Here is a 17678-nt window from a genome sequence, read left to right as displayed (position 1 = left end):
ACACTATGCCTCTTATATAAAGGCACTCATGTATATTTTATATTTTATTACTGTAAAATACAATACTATTCATTCAATATTTCTAACATGAAATCAGAGGAGGATGAATATTTCTAGAGGGATGATGTCATATATATTTAGCTATTTAACCGTCATCATCACATCACCCGGTAGAATTATATCCTTCACCACAAATAACACGCTGAATATGATATCAATGTATTTCACTTTTTAATTTTTTATACCTCTTTTTCTATTTCAATCAATATCTTTCAATTCAAAGTGCATTTCTGTCTTGATTCCCAGCATACAGAGGTCGAAATAAGAAAAAAAAAAAAAGATCATACTAGTTGTTGACTCCTTTTTGGTTGAGGGAAAATTTCTTCTCTATCTCTACCAGCCCAATATTGGAGCTCCCTTTCCCAATTCTTAGTTTTGACATTTGAGAGAGTGCTTTCATATTGTTAAGAAGTCTAAGGACACTTTATTATACTGCTATACACCTTTTAGGGATTTGCCTAAATAAACTTGGTAATTGCATAAGTAATGTCATTGAAGATGTTACTTAATTTGCTTGTAAATCTCTTGATCGATATGGTACTTGCCCTTTTTTAGGGGTTGGGGAATTGAAGGATGGGATAGTGATTCTCACATGTTTTTTTGTACCTTGTCTCCATTGCACTAAGGACATAATCATGTATCAAACTATCAATGTGTTAAAACAAATATAGAAAATTATTTTTATTATTAAAAAGAAAAAAGGAGAAGAAGAATGTTCCATTTGTTTCAATGGAAAACCTTGCGCTTGGTGTTTTTTTTTTTGGTCAACTAAAAAAATATTGCTTATTCTTCGAGAGTGTTTTCTAGGATTTTTTTTTTTTATTTTTGCAAAACAACACTATCTTATAGCAAGCTAAATAAGGGAAATTAGGAGATTTTTTTTTTCCAGTCAATTAATGTTGCTACAAAACATAGGCAAATGAGATATTTATAGAAAATAATTTTTGAAAATTGACTCATTTTTTATAAAATACAACTCATCTTTTTCAAAATTTTGTAGTCAAGAGATGGAAAATACAATTTAAAAGCTCTATAACAAAAAAGTTCCGTTTTTAGTAATTAGCCAATGCATTATACACCTCTCTCTCTCTCTCTCTCTCTCTCTCTCTCTCTCTCTCTCTCTCTCTCTCTCTCTCTCTCTCTCTCTCTCTCTCTCTCTCTCTCTCTCTCTCTCTCTCTCTCTCTCTCTCTCTCTCTCTCTCTCTCTCTCCATTATAAATACCCATTTAAATCACGCTATCAATATCATTGCTAACATCTTATTTCGCAAGCTCTTTCTCTGTGTTTACCCTCTTAATTATTTCACTCTCTATTATCTTTCACAAGTTGCAAATCATACCATGGGTTTCGCAATTATGCAAGGACTCATGCTAGTGCTGCTGATTGCTTCCACAATGGCAGTTAGCATAGCCAGGCCATTTGGGAATTCCATTAATACACAATCCTCCAACAAGATCATTGTGGGTGACACGCACCACTGGAATTATGGCTTTAACTACATCGAATGGGCAACAAAACATGGCCCTTTCTACTTAAATGACACTCTAGGTGAGCTTAATTACTTTGCTATTGCTACTTGTTACATATTGCCATGCATAGTTCAGGTTGTAAAATATATTGACCAAAATCATATTTTTAAACCGCTTGTGTTTTTATGACAAGTTATAAAGTTCAGTATGATATCAAAATATATAGTCAATTCTAACTTCGAACTTTGTTTTCAATTTATTTATTCATAGGTTATCAATTTTGATCGTTATGGAACATGAAAAATATGTGCATTTTTTGTTTTGTTTTGCTGAATGCAAATATGCATGAAAAATAACTGTTCATATGATGTTGATTGCAGTTTTCAAATATGATCCACCAACTCCAAAAACATTTCCTCACAGTGTTTACTTGCTACCAAACCAGGAGAGCTTCATTAAATGTGACCTGAAAAATGCCAAGATGCAGGGAAATACAAAACAAGGAGCTGGGAACGGCTTTGAGTTTGTGCTGAAAGAGTCGCAGCCTCACTACTTTGCTTGCGGTGAGCACGATGGCATTCATTGCCTGAATGGAACAATGAAGTTTTCTGTGACGCCAATAGACCGGACCTTTAGATAATTACTGGTACAACGTGTGTGCCGTGGGAAACGTTATTTGCTACTCTCTTTTTACGTTTTGTTGTGTTGTAGCAAATAATGAGTGTTTTCGTCTTCTTTTTTTTTATTAAATAAAAGACTATTTGTAATTTTGAACAAATAGTAATTGATTGATTGCTCATTTTACAGTTTATGAGTCACATTCTAAATCAGATGATTTGCTATGATTTATGTATTTTCATTCCCCGTCCTTACGGTTACAAACAATATATGTTATGAGTTCTGAATAATTGAGACGATAGAGAATAAATGTACTAGTTGTCATATTGATGTTCCACAGAGGTGCCATTTTGCATCCCTGCTTGTTTTATAGTAATATTAACCATTTTATATTGAAAGTATCGGAGTCTTTTACAATTGAAAAGGTTAATGACATTTGACCTAAGGATCATGTTTGGTCTAGACATTTGAAGTAAATATTAATTTTTAGAAAGATGGAGTGTAACTTTCAAGTAACGACATTTGCATCATCCAGCAAAATACTATCACATAATTTTTTTTCCCAAATAAAAGATAGATTATATCACTTATAATCATAACCCTATTAAATTTCTATTCACCATATAATTATTATATTTTGTATTTCAAAAATGCATGTTAAGAAAAAAAAAAAATGTGGGAAGACATATTGTCCATCCTATTCTCCATAATTGGAGTTAGATGGTACGGCAGTTGGGCAGATAACATCATGGTGAGATTTTAATTAAAGAGTTCATATAACACATTCTTCCCAACAAAAAAAAGTTAATATACACATAAGGATATTAGTTGGCCCTACAAGTTCAAGTTGGTAGGTTTGGACCTACAGTAGAAAGGAATGCATGTTCGAGACTCAGTTCGTAGAACCGTTTTGCGCAGAACATGAAAGATATGAGCACAGATGTCAATTTCTACATCAGAGATTAGATCATGAAGAAACAAAGCACGTTCGAGGTTCATATACCCAGTGCTTGATAAAGGGTACAAATTGTGAAACATCACAATTGTAAGCACTCTCAGTTTTGGAGGAAGAGAGGAAACACTGATGGATTTTCCATTGGGTGAGAACTTCAAGTCTTGTCCAAGACTTTCTTTGAGAAGCTCCTCATCAGGACAAAGATCATCATAAATCGGTGAGTGTCGGAATATTGGTCTGTTGATGTGAAGGATTTCTGCCAGATATGCAGGAGAGACTGAAAAGCTCTTTTTCCTAACCCAGCACTTAAGTTCATCTTCTTGCACAATCGCGTTGGCATAAAATTCCTTTACCAAATCTTCATATGCGTCATCCAGATCAGAGAGAAGGTAATTCCAGTCCTTGTGAGCAAACCATTTCGGAATGTCAGTGTCATGAAGTGATGATTGATCCACAGTTCTTTCTAGTAATGGTGTAGCACTTTGAAAATAATTCTCATGAGACTGATAGGCTGCATAGGATCTGAACTTGTTGGGATCGAATCTCTTTGATGAAGAATGAGTCGCTTTTGTTTGAGGTGGGTAATCATCAACATCAATGACGGGTTCCTTCCCTTTGGAACTGCCTCCTTTCACAGTTGCTTTCTTGAATGGTGACATGTCAAGTTTGAATCATGAATAGAGGAAATGACAGAACACAATCCAACAGACTTTATTAGTAGTGGGTTAGTGGTAATTTAGGGATAATGAAGAAACCCTAATAGCTAGATGAAAATGACAAGAAAATAGCAATGAGGGACAATAATGGCCCAAATGTAGCTACACAGTAGAGAGGGTCAGAATAAAACCACACAATCAGCTTAGAAAAACACACAGTCAACACAGGAACATTTTGAATCAACACATCAACAGCGGATCAGGCAAGATGAGAAACCAACAAATAGCAAACCCTAGCTAAGCACGTGATGAATAACACAACCAACAATTTAATATAGCTCAAAACTGAAACAAAAGCTTCCATAAGCTAAGCATGGACAAAGAGTAATAGCCGAGCTAAAAACCCATCTCAAAATCACAAACAAATGCGAATAATCCAAAGGGGAAAACACAAAAACAAGTAGAATAGAGTTCAAGACAGAAAACCCATACCTGTTACTTGAGGATTTTGAGCTGAAAAGAGGCAAAAATGGAGATCGAAAATGGAGGTACAGTGTGAATGGGTAAGAACAGTTGAGAGAGACAATGAACAGTCACAAAAAGATCGAGGGAAAACAAAAATAAATTAAAAACTGCCCCTATTTTTGCCAAAACACGCGTTTTTCGCGACTGAAGTGAGTCACCACAAAGTCTCCAGTTCAAGCCGCCAAAACACTCAAAGACACAAGTTTGAAAAAAAATTTTAAGTGTTTTTCGCAACTGGAAGGTCTACCCGCGAGTGAGTCGCGAACTGAGCCGCGAAAATCTCTGAGTAACCCTCGCGACTGGACCTTCCACTCGCGAACAAGTCACCAAAAATGACCCGCGAAGAAGCGACTGAGGCTCGCGACTTGACATACCCGCAACTGAGTCGCCAAAATAGGGCAAAACTGGATTTTTAAAATTTTCAGATTTTTTAAACAAAATACTTTCCAAAAACACCTAAAACACTCAAAAATATTTTTGTGCTTGAATTAACGAAGATTGATCATATGAAAACACATTTCATCAAGCACAATCACACAAATGAATATGGCATTTATTGAACATAAACTTGTGTGTTGTGTGTGGATATCAACAATGAGATAGTCCTTAGTCTAATGTGAAGCTTCAATGATCAATTCAACCAAGGTATACACAATTAGCACTATATCATGTGATCCATCTCAATTATAGAAATATGTATATATGACCTCCCACAAAACTTGATAACATATCTTGGAGCTTTACATTTGACTCCACTTTCAATCATAACATTTGATCATTTTGATCTTTTGAGGCAATCACCTCTCATTGTGAGTGTGATATTTGATATTTCACTTTAATGAACAAGCCTTTGGCTTTTTGAATAAACATTCTCTTTAATATAAGGTCGCTTACCCTTTTTCCTAGTCGAATACTAGAATGTGCGACAGGCTTTTGCAGCTCAAAATCTCTTTTCATTTGGAGATTTACATTTGGTGAGCTCTTCTTAGCAAAAAACAAAAATAAAGAGTGGGAAGATATATAGACACAAGTCTATGCAAGTCTCAAGATCATCATAACCATTCACTAATCATTCATGACAAGATTGAAGATCTATTTACAATAATCACATAGATTTCAAGATTTCTCCCACAGTGATATGAGTGCAAAGAAACAAGCAATGCTCGAAAATGCACAAAGCCATTAGCACAAAGGTACAAGGCAAAACAAGTTTTGAGACAAAAACTCAATAATATCAATAAAACTTTTTGATTTTCTAATTTTTTATGTGATTTTTGGATTTTTGACGTAAAAGAAGAAAAAGATTGAACAAACATAAGGAGCAACGGTATTCACAAATAGACAAACAAACAATAATCATGCTGCACAAAGAGCTAACAAAGTAGTGTGTGCCCCAACACAAACAAGCTTATCATATTATAAATATGTGAAGCACACATCACACAAGAGAGTCAAGGAATTGTACCAACACCAATGGTCTTACGGAGTGATTCAAACCATGGACCATCGAGAGGCTTGGTGAAGATGTCCGCCTTTTGATTGTCGGTGTGTATGAACTCAAGACACACAACTCTTTCCTCTACCAGATCCCGAATGAAATGGTAACGTATCTCTATGTGTTTAGATTTTGAATGCTGGACAGGATTCTTGGAAAGATTGATGCCACTGGTGTTGTCACAGAAGACACACATCGTCTCTTGAGGAATTCCATAATCATGAAGTAATTTCTTCATCCAAAGAAGCTGAGTGCAGCAACTTCCAGTGGCAATGTATTCTGCTTCAGCAGTAGATAAAGACACAGAATTTTGTTTCTTGCTCATCCACGAGACAAGATTGTTACCAAGGTAGAAATAGCCGCCTGAAGTACTTTTCCGATCGTCTATACTGCCAGCCCAGTCAGCATCTGAATACCCGGCAAGACAAGCATTTGAGTCTTTTGAATACCACAGACCATAGTTTGAAGTACCATTCACATATCGAATGATTCGCTTAGCAGCAGTCAGGTGAGATTCCTTCTTGGAGAATTGTACCAGGAAATCATCATCACAAATTTGAGTGATGCTCAGCAGATTTGCCTTCAACCCTTTTATGTATAACACATCTTTCAACAGTGGTAATCCAGGTATCTCAATGGTTCCTTTGCCTAGGACTTGAGCATGACTTCCATCACCAATTGTCACATAGTCACCAACCTTTTCCTTGAGTGTCTTAAACAGTGACTTATCCCCTGTCATATGGTGAGAACATCCACTATCAAGATACCACAAACATGCATTAAACACCTTCAATGAGGTATGTACAAATAAGCTAACATGAGACAAACATTCTTGACCTTCAGACAAAAACTCATTATCAGTTTTCATGCTTCTTTCAGATTGACTATTCATTTTCAGACTCTCAATCATCTCACACAACATTCTATTCTTTCTTTTATATTTCTTGATCAATGATTTAGATTGAGATATGCTACTGTGTAAGACATGATTCTGATTTTCAAAATATTCCAGCATGGGAACAAATATCCTAGCATGTTTCTTAGTTTTTAACAACTCTACAAGATCATTAGTAAAACACCCTTCAGACATATGCATAGAGTCATTTTCACAAACACTTAAGCTACAATTCAGCATGGTATTTTCCAAAACAGCTACCACAACACAGGGGTCTAGGATCACACTTAGGTAATAAACCACAACAAGTGTACCCACTCTGATACCAATTGAAAGTTTAAATATGTGAATAAACACCTTTGAATGTTTAGACCCCCAAATTACAACTTAACCAATTCAAGCATTATGTCAAACAACTAGTGTGCGGAAAATGAACATAAGCTACAATATAGAATTGGATAAACTATCTAAACCAAATTAAAATCACAACCCACAGCAGATAATAAAAAGGCAAAGATAGAAGGGAAGGAAGATGTAAACACAAAGACAACACGCGATGTGTTATCGAAGAGGAAACCGAAGCCCTCGGCGTAAAACCTCTCCGCCGCCCTCCAAGCGGTAAACAATCTAGTACACCTAAGCCCTCCAAGCTTCTTGCTCCAACGACCTTGCACCGAACCTTTTTCTTTTCTAGCTTCCCGGATTCCGCTACTAGACCATAGCATCAACCAATGAAGATTGGTTTCTTCCTAACTGCTGCTCAGAAATCCAAACAGCCCTCTCACAGTGATGAATATGGTGAGAACAAGGTTTGGTAAAAAGCCTCTCAAGGATTTGACAATGGAGAGGAAGAGAGTTGAGGAATTTAAACAGACTCTAATGTATAGATTGTTGGTGAATCAATCTTGTTTTTCTTTAGGGTTTCTCTCTCAAAATTCTTTCTGGAAGCTCTCTTACATTTGTGGATAAAAGGGGTATTTATACTAGAGTGAGAGAGGAATGTGAAACATCAGGATTTACAAAACAGGGCTGGCTCACGGCTTGACCTTGCGACTTGACTAAGTCGCGAGATCCAGTCGCGAGATAACCGTATGGCCAGTTGTCCTGTTTTGTCCTGTAGTGCTCCAGCTAGCATGACTGTTCACCTTCCAGCATGCTTGGCACATGTGCTGTGTCTGGCGGTTTGCAGCCGCGAGTCACCCACGAGGCCAAGCTACGAGTCTCTATTTTCTTGCACACTCTTGAGCAAACTTCACTCTATCTCACTCACTACCCTTACAACAAGCCCACCAAAATACAGGGTTACTAAATGCTGAAATACAAGCAAATTTGGCACGGAATAAAGCCAATTAGATGGTTGAATACATTCAACCTTACAAAATATAAAATTGGTTGGACTTGTTGTGTGTGTATGTGTGTCTTTGAGATCTATGTGCTTAAAACAAACAATCATGTGTGATATAGAAGAAAAAAGGCACGCAAATAGTCCAATTACATTTTCCACCCCAAATAAAATAAAAGGCAAAATCAAAGTCAAATTCAACTATCCCCAAAAAATAGAAATTAAAAATTAAAACAAATACTTTAAACTCCAAGCAATCATATCAATTCTTGCTATGTTTGTAGGAAAAGGAAAAAGGAAAATTACTTGAGTCTTACATTTACTTTTCTTCCAAATTTGAAATAAACCAAATGGATTAAGCTAAGCTATATAATGGCCTGTTTGGTAAGAGTTTTTAAATATATATATATATATATTTTACAATCCATAAAATGGTGAGTCCTACACTTGAATTTATTGTTTGGCTAATATTTTCTAAATACAATTTTCAAAAAACTGTATCCTCTTTTCCTAGGATTCAGAACAAGATTTTAAAAACGCATAGGGGGTGTATTCAGGATACAAAAAATGTTTTTGATGACATAGTTGTAAATAAATTGAAAACTATTAGGTTTTAAAGACTTAGGTATTTATGTATTTAGAACTATAATTTGTATTGTTGGCAAACCATGATCAAAACAATGTGTTTAGAAGTGTTTTAGTCTTGCTCAAAGTTATATATTTTATGTAAAGTTGGAATCAAGCTAATGCAGAAAGTATTGTGCATTTCGGCCTCGCTCGATCGATCGAAGCTTAGGCTCGATCAATCGAATCTCGGGCAGAATGTTTTTTTCTACAGATTTCCAACTCAGCCCTACTTGTTTAAAACGTTTAGGATTTTCTAATTTGTCCTTAATATAAAAGGCAAACCCTAACCACGGTTTAGTGTTGCTCATATTGCTGTTTGTGTAAATCTCTTGTGAGATCTAGAGGAGTTTTCCTTTACACAAACTTAGGGTTTTCCAGGAGGAGATATTATCTACACCTTGATGATCAACTCGGTTGCTACCATTGAAGCTTAAAGAAAACACAAGCGGATGTGCTTGTATATAGTGGTGAATCCAAGAAAGAAGGAGTTCGTGGATTCGGAGCTTGCACGTGGTAGTGTCAGTAAGTTCTACTGGTTGGTAGCAATAAGAAGTCGAGCGTGGGGGCTTGTAAGTCATATTGTATGAACTTCGATTCTTTCAAGATAGTGGATTCAGGTTTACCTTGAGGATAGCTAGGTTAAATCCTCCCCAGGATTTTACCGATTTGGTTTCCTGGGTGATCATATCTTTGTGTTATTTATTTTTTTACTGCTTTGCATGATATGATCTTTGTGATTGTGATAACCTAGATTTGTTAAATTGGACTAAGTAACAACTTGGCTAATTACCTAGGTTAATTCAATTATATTTTAAGGGGTCCAAAAACTATCAAGTGGTATCAGAGCGGGTTGCTCTCTTGTTGTTGATCTTTTGATCATTGAGCTGATCCTTGACCCCTGTTGTTATGGATTCTTGGAAATTCTTTTTGCTTATTCATCAACTTGCTTACTTTGTGTATTTGTCACTTGTTGATTTTGTTAAATCTTTCCTTGGACGTCTTGGTCTTATCATATGTGATAATAATTATTTCTGTTATACTGCCTTAACCGCCTTAAAGGCACGTGATTCTTGTCTTTGGTATTTGGATAGTGGTTGTTCCAAGCATATGACAAGAAACGAAGGATTATTCAAGACCCTCTTTGAAGGAAAGATTGGGACAGTCACTTTTGGAGATGGAAGCAAATCTGTAATCAAAGGCATTGGAAGTGTGGACATCCCACGGTTACTGGTCTTTGAAGATGTTTGGTATGTTGATGGACTGAAGGCAAATTTACTCAGTATCAGTCAAATTTACAAAAATGGACTGAATGTTCTCTTCACTAAGTATGAATGTGAGAGACTTGATGGAGGAGGTGACTATATGTGTGTTGGTGTAAGGATAGCGGACAACTGTTATGGATTAATACCAAGCATAAGCAACAAGTGTTTTAGTACAAAGATTGATCAAGTTGATTTGTGGCATCAACGGTTAGGGCATGCAAGTCATAAGTAGTTAGAAAAGATTTCCAAATGTGATGTTGTTGTTGGTTTACCTAAATTTGAGAAGATAGATAAGTGCATACGTGGACCATGTCAGATGGGTAAACATATAAAATCTAAACATCCGTCTGTAGCAAGTGTTCAAACTTCAAGATCTTTGGAGTTACTGCACATTGATCTTATGGGTCCTGCTCGAGTTCAGAGTTTATGAGGAAAGAAATATATTCTAGTGGTTGTGGATGACTTTACCAGATATACTTGGGTTGTGCTTTTGAAAGATAAAGCTGAGGCTCCTGAGAAGATGATACATCTGTGTAAGAAATTGCAGGTTGAAAAAGATACTGTGATAGCCAAAATCAGAAGTGACCATGGAAGAGAATTTGAGAATACCAAGCTGGCTACTTTCTGCAATGAACAAGGCACACATCAAGAGTTCTCTTCACTCAAGACACCGCAACAAATTGGAATAGTTGAACGGAAAAATAGGGTTGTTCAGGAGATGGCACGTGTCATGCTACACAATAAAAAATTGCCAAAATCCTTCTGGGGAGAAGCAGTTAACACTGATTGTCATACACTCAACCAGGTGCATTTCAGACCTGATTCCAGGAAGACTCCTTATGAACTCTGGAGAGGAAAGAAGCCGGTCGTTAAGTATTTATGGATATTTGGTAATGATTGTTACATTCTACGTGATAGAGAGAACTTAGAAAAATTTGATGCAAAGAGTGACAAGGGATATTTTCTAGGGTACTCCTCTACTAGTAGAGCATATAGAGTGTATAATATGAGAACCAAAACTGTCATGGAATCGTCAAATGTTGTGATCAATGACGAAGTATGTCCAGAAGCACATTCAGAAAGTACTGCTCCGGTTCAAGATATGTCTATGGAGGTTAATGACTCACTTCTTGTTGATTATGTTGGGAAACATAGTGATGAGGAGTTAATGGTGTTGAATGATGCAATTTTTGTGCCATCAAGTCCTGAACCATCCACTCCGATTCATGAGACTCAACATGCTCAACATGAGTTTAGTCCTTCATCAGAACAGAAAGGTACATCCACATCTCTAGTTAAAGGTCCTTCCTCTAGAGTAAGGCTTAACCATCCCTCCTCAAATATATTGGGAAGTCTAAATGATAACATGAGATTAAGGTCAAAAGCCTTAAGTGTAATTACACACTCATGCTATCTGTCCCAATTTGAATCGAAAAAGGTAGATGAGGCACTTCAAGACGCTGATTGGGTAAACTCCATGCATGAGGAACTTCATCAATTTGTTCAGAATGATGTGTGGGAATTAGTTCCTAGACCAAAGGGTGTAAAAGTAATTGGAACTAAATGGATCTTTAAGAACAAGTCAGATGAACATGGCACTGTTATCAGAAATAAATCAAGACTTGTTGCTCAATGCTACACACAAGTGGAAGGGATTGATTTTGATGAGACCTTTGCACCAGAAGCAAGATTGGAATCCATTAGGATACTGTTAGCTATAACTAGTCATCTGAACTTCAAGCTATATCAAATGGATCTTTGTTGACCCTTACAAACCAAATGATGTGTATAAATTGAAGAGAGCTCTGTATGGTTTGAAACAAGCTCCACGAGCTTGGTATTATAGATTGACTGCATATCTCATTGAGCATGACTTCAAAAGGGGATTTGTAGACACTACTGTCTTCATAAGAAATGATAAGAACAATTTTGTTGTAGCTCAAATTTTTGTTGATGATATTGTTTTTGGTGCTACTAATGACTCTCTTGCTTATTCTTTTGCAGATGAAATGAAGGCGATGTTTGAAATGAGTATGGTTGGTGAACTAACTTATTTCTTGGGATTACAGGTGAAGCAAATGGACTCAGGGATCTACATCAACCAAGCAAAATATGCAAGGAATCTAGTCAAGAGATTTGGACTGGATAATACTCCACATGCTAGAACACCAATGGCTGCCAATGCAAAATTAACAAATGATCCGTCAGGTAAGTCTGTTGATGTTACATTATACAGAAGTATGATTGGATGCCTTTTATATTTGACTGCTAGTCGGCCTGATATTGCTTTTAGTGTTGGTGTTTGTTATAGATTTCAATCTAATCCTAAAGTTTCACACTGAAATGCTGTCAAAAGAATAATTAAATATGTTGGGGAACTTGTGATTATGGATTATTTTATAGTAAAGAGTCTAATCTATCTCTTGCTGGTTTCTCTAATTCTGATTGGACTGGTAATGTTGATGATAGAAAAAGCACCACTGGTGGGTGTTTTTATGTTGTAGCTAATCTCGTTGCTTGGATGAGTAAAAAGCAAAATTTTGTGTCCTTGTCTACTGCCGAGTCAGAATATATTACTGCTGGAAGTTGTTGCTCACAACTTCTTTGGATAAAAAAGGTTTTAACTGATTTTGGGATATCCCAAGATATCGTGGTTGTTTACTGTGATAACTCTAGTGCTATTGACATATCTAAGAACCCTGTTGAACATTCTAAGACTAAACACATAGAGATTAGGTATCATTTCAATAGGGATCTTGTTTAAAGAAAGATTGTGTGTCTTGAGTATATTCCTACTGAACGCCAGAATGCTGACATTTTTACCAAATCTCTTGATAGAAGTAAGTTTGAGACACTTCGTCAAGTAATTGGTGTGATTCTATGTCCCTGATCTGTCTTGGCCTTCTTGATCCTTGTGCTTCATTGTTCTACCCTTTGTGCTTCATTATTCTACCATTTGTAAACTTTGAGCTTCTAGTTGTGTTTTGTCACAGATTGCCAAAGGGGGAGTTTGTTAGGTTCTAAAGATTTAGGTATTTATGTATTTAGAACTCTAGTGTGTATTGTTGGCAAACCATGATCAAAACAATGTGTTTAGAAGTGTTTTAGTCTTCCTCAAAGTTGTATATTTTATGTAAAGTTGGAATCAAGCTAAATCAATCGATCGAATCTCGGGTAGACTATTTTTTTTGCAGATTTCCAACTTAGCCCTAGTTGTTTAAAACGTTTAGGTTTTCATATTTGTCCTAAGTATAAAAGGGAAACCCTAGCCACGTTTTAGTGTTGCTCATCTTACTGTTTGTGTAAATCTCTTGTGAGATCTAGAGGAGTTTTCCTTTACACAAACTTAGGGTTTTCAAGGAGGAGATATTATCTACACCTTAATGATCAACTCGGTTGCTGCCATTAAAGCTTAAAGAAAACACAAGCGGGTGTGCTTGTATCTGGTGGTGAATCCAAGAAAGAAGAAGTCTGTGGATTCAGAGCTTGCACGTGGTCGTGTCAGTAAGTTCTACTGGTTGGTAGCAATGAGAAGTCGAGCGTGGGGGCTTATAAGTCTTATTGTATGAACTTCGATTCTTTCAAGATTGTGGATTCAGGTTTACCTAGAGGATAGCTAGGTGAAATCCTTCACAGGTTTTTACCGGTTTGGTTTCCTAGGTGATCATATCTTTGTGTTATCTATCTTTCCGCCACTTTGCATGATATGATCTTTGTAATTGTGATAACCTAGATTTGTTAAATTGGACTAAGTAACAACTTGACTAATTTCTTAGGTTAATACAATTGTGTTTTAAGGGGTCTAAAAACTATCAAAAATAGTAGACCTTACATACTTATCCAAACTCTTCGTTATCTCTTAAATTAAGGAGCTTATCTTTATCACAAAAAGAATTCTCACACTTCAAATTTGAAACTTATCATTAAAAAAAAGTACATGATGAGATCTATTTTCTTATCATTATCCCAAAAAAAAAGGGTAATCTATAGATTCAACATATTACTTTTTGTAAATATTTTTTTTTTAAAAAATCTCAAAAATAGAAATGGTCTCCCAAACAATTTTTTTTTTTTTTTTTTTTTTTTTTTAGTATTTTGAAAATTGTTCTTAAAAGTGAGAGCCAAACAAGTTTAATATAAAAATTATTATCTGAAAACTATTTTTAAGTTCAAATTTTTGAAAATTGTTTTTATACTATTTTGAAAATAAAAACAAAAATCCTCCTACCAATCAAGCCCTAAGAATCTTTTTTCTCAAGCCGAAAAATAATTATAAATAAGAAAAAAGGAAAAATTGGAAGAGAAAAAAAATATTTTTCGTTTTCTAAGCTTTTGTGCTTATGGCAGTTATAAATAACGATAAAGTGCAACCACAAATGGAGTCAGCGTACTCAAATTCAAAGAATACATGATTATTGTAATTTGTTGACATATGTATTTATAGATTGTATTTTATTTAAATGAAAATTATTTTTATTTTGGACTTTCTTAAATATATATATATGTATATTATCAAGTATGGGATCCAAAATAATAAGGTTATTTAAAAATTTCAAATTATTTAGGATATTTCCAAAAAAAAATTAATTTTTTTGAAAATTTTGGGGGGGCCCTAAGTTCCCCTCGATCTTCAAGTGCCTACGCCACTGTCCATGCCCAACAACAATGGAGAGAGAGGGGAGAGGACTGAGCACTTTCTTATTGTTAATGTTGATTGTTTTTTTTTTAATTGATATTAGACTATTAGATTTTCGCACCTTATTAACTCCACAGCACAAAAACTTAAAAATTTACATTGTATATGTAGCGCAAAATTAGCGCACAATTGAAATTCAATTGAAAATCTAATTGGATTTTTTCTGAATTTTTTCTATTAATATATATATATATATATATATATATATATAGATAGATAGATAGATAGATAAGTTGAAGGCCTTCTTATGCGTAAAAGTGGTTTGCAACATAACCCTATTTTTAACTAATTGTTATCATAAAATTTTGGGCCTTTCTAGAAAGGGGTGGGCCCTTTTTGTAATGGGGTCCTAGACCAAGGCTGAAGTGGCCTAAGCCTAGAGTCACTCTTGCTCTATTTTGATATCTTCGGAGACTTCTTTGCATTAATACTTCTTCAATTCATAGTCATCAAATAGTGCCTAATTTTTTTTCTTCCACTTTTTATATATTTGGAGTATATTAGTACTATGAGATGGTAAATGTGGGTGTTAGTCCTTTTTTTTTTTTTTTTTTTTTTTATTGGCTAAAATACAAATTGCACTCTCTAAGTTTAACTGAAATTCATTTCAGTTCACTAACTTTACTTTCATTCAATTGAGTCATCTGAGGTTGAAATTTATTCATATTAGGCATTTTGTTCAATTTCATTAAAAATGGCCATTCAAAAAATATTTTTATCGCATTAAAAATTTTATAAAATTAATAATTTTTTATGGGAATTTATTTTCTAAAAATATTTTTTCATTAGTTATTTGCATACTTAAACAAATTTTTTTTTTAATGAAATTGGACAAAAAACCTGAGTTGAAAAAATTCGAAACTTAGATAACTCAATTGAAAAGAAGTAAAGTTAAAGGATTTAAATGAATTTCAATTAAACTTAGAGGGCGTAATTTGAATTTTAGCTTCTTCTATTTTTAGTGACATGATTATTTTAATAGATGGTGTAAATAGAATTTTTTACATCAATTTCAAATCCTAATTAAATTATGGCTTCTTTTATTTAAATTTCTTAAAGGAATATCAGAAGAAAAAAACTCTTCTTATAAATACTCTTTGGAAGGAGACAATGATAATAAATTGTTATTAATAAAAAATTTCTTTTGAGATATTTGCTCTATCTTTTTCCTTGATAGTCTTGTGTTCTTGTTGAACTTATGTTTTTTTTTTTTTGAAAGTGTATGTGTTACAAATTCTACTTCTACATACCAACGTTGCATAATAACCTGTTGTTTCAACTTGTAAAGATAATCAAGAATCACCTAAATTTCTACCTAAGGAGGTTTATCTACTTCTTTATTCAAATTTGTTTCAACTTGTAAAGGTAATCAAGAATCACCTAAATTTCTACCTAAGGAGGTTTATCTACTTCTTTATTCAAATTAAAAGGTTCTTTTTTAATTTTAGATTATGAATTTGCTTTCTATTGCAATGGTTTCCCATGGTTGCAACCCAAAAAAGATACTGCCAAAAAAATAAATAAATAAAAAATCTATTATAGAGGTCACAAAAACAAAACCTTTATAACAGATACGAACCATAACGCAAATCATGCAGCTTTTATTTTGACTTTTTGCAGTGATATTGGCCACTACAAAAGGCCTATTTCCTATTGCATTTCTGCACGAAATACGTGTCCGAAAGAACCAAAGATTGAGAGAGATGAGATGCAGGAGAAGGAGAGTTGAGATATGTTCGGATGAAGCAAAGTAAAAGGTGCATGTATTCATGTATGATGGGAAAGCTCATTAAGCCTCCATTTGGGAGATTATAAAGAAATGGAATGGAATGATCAAAAAAGAATGAAATGTATTTAAGCAATGGAAGTAAATGGAATTAAATTAAGTATTCTTGTTTGAACATTTTAAATTAAATAAATTCATGGAAAGAAATGGAAGGTAAGTGATCCTGTTTTTGAGTAATATAGAAGAAAATAAATGAAATCATTTTATGATAATATTACTATTAGACCTCTATTTTAAAATAGAAGACTATATATATATATTGGAAGTTTTAGTAAAAAAAAATCACTAAATCTAACCTGCTTTGTCATGTTTTCTTGGTTAATATATACTTAATAAGAGAGAATAAAATGTGTTAACGTGTAATAGACTGTGGGCTTCAGGCCCAGCACACATAGTTGTACTGCACATTATAGGCTTTAAGCTCACCTTATTTACTTGTATAGCACACATACTTGTACTGCACACTATAATATGTACTGCACACTATGCCTCTTATATAAAGGCACTCATGTATATTTTATATTTTATTACTGTAAAATACAATACTATTCATTCAATATTTCTAACATGAAATCAGAGGAGGATGAATATTTCTAGAGGGATGATGTCATATATATTTAGCTATTTAACCGTCATCATCACATCACCCGGTAGAATTATATCCTTCACCACAAATAACACGCTGAATATGATATCAATATATTTCACTTTTTAATTTTTTATACCTCTTTTTCTATTTCAATCAATATCTTTCAATTCAAAGTGCATTTCTGTCTTGATTCCCAGCATACAAAGGTCGAAATAAGAAAAAAAAAAAAGATCATACTAGTTGTTGACTCCTTTTTGGTTGAGGGAAAATTTCTTCTCTATCTCTACCAGCCCAATATTGGAGCTCCCTTTCCCAATTCTTAGTTTTGACATTTGAGAGAGTGCTTTCATATTGTTAAGAAGTCTAAGGACACTTTATTATACTGCTATACACCTTTTAGGGATTTGCCTAAATAAACTTGGTAATTGCATAAGTAATGTCATTGAAGATGTTACTTAATTTGCTTGTAAATCTCTTGATCGATATGGTACTTGCCCTTTTTTAGGGGTTGGGGAATTGAAGGATGGGAAAGTGATTCTCACATGTTTTTTTGTACATTGTCTCCATTGCACTTTTCACATTTTAAACATAGAAAATGTTAATTATTGTGGATATCTAGTGTGAACTTATAGATGTTGCATGTACATAGTGTATATCAATGAGTGTTCGAGAACATTTTCCTTTAAGGACATAATCGTGTATC

General features: G+C 34.4%; 1 protein-coding gene across 1 annotated transcript; it reads left to right on the top strand.

Annotated features, from left to right (window-relative positions):
• The first annotated feature begins 1405 nt into the window (after window positions 1-1405).
• Window positions 1406-2197, top strand: LOC126706787 (uncharacterized). The gene is made up of 2 exons (XM_050406335.1): window positions 1406-1608; window positions 1910-2197. Exons 1-2 carry the CDS (start codon window positions 1416-1418, stop codon window positions 2167-2169), a joined length of 453 nt encoding a protein of 150 aa, XP_050262292.1. The 5' UTR covers window positions 1406-1415; the 3' UTR covers window positions 2170-2197.
• Window positions 2198-17678: the final 15481 nt, after the last annotated feature.

This window comes from Quercus robur, chromosome 11, assembly GCF_932294415.1.
Source record: "Quercus robur chromosome 11, dhQueRobu3.1, whole genome shotgun sequence".
Lineage (NCBI taxonomy): Eukaryota > Viridiplantae > Streptophyta > Magnoliopsida > Fagales > Fagaceae > Quercus > Quercus robur.
Note: the sequence above shows the minus strand (reverse complement) of the source record. Positions and strands in the feature narration are given on the sequence as shown.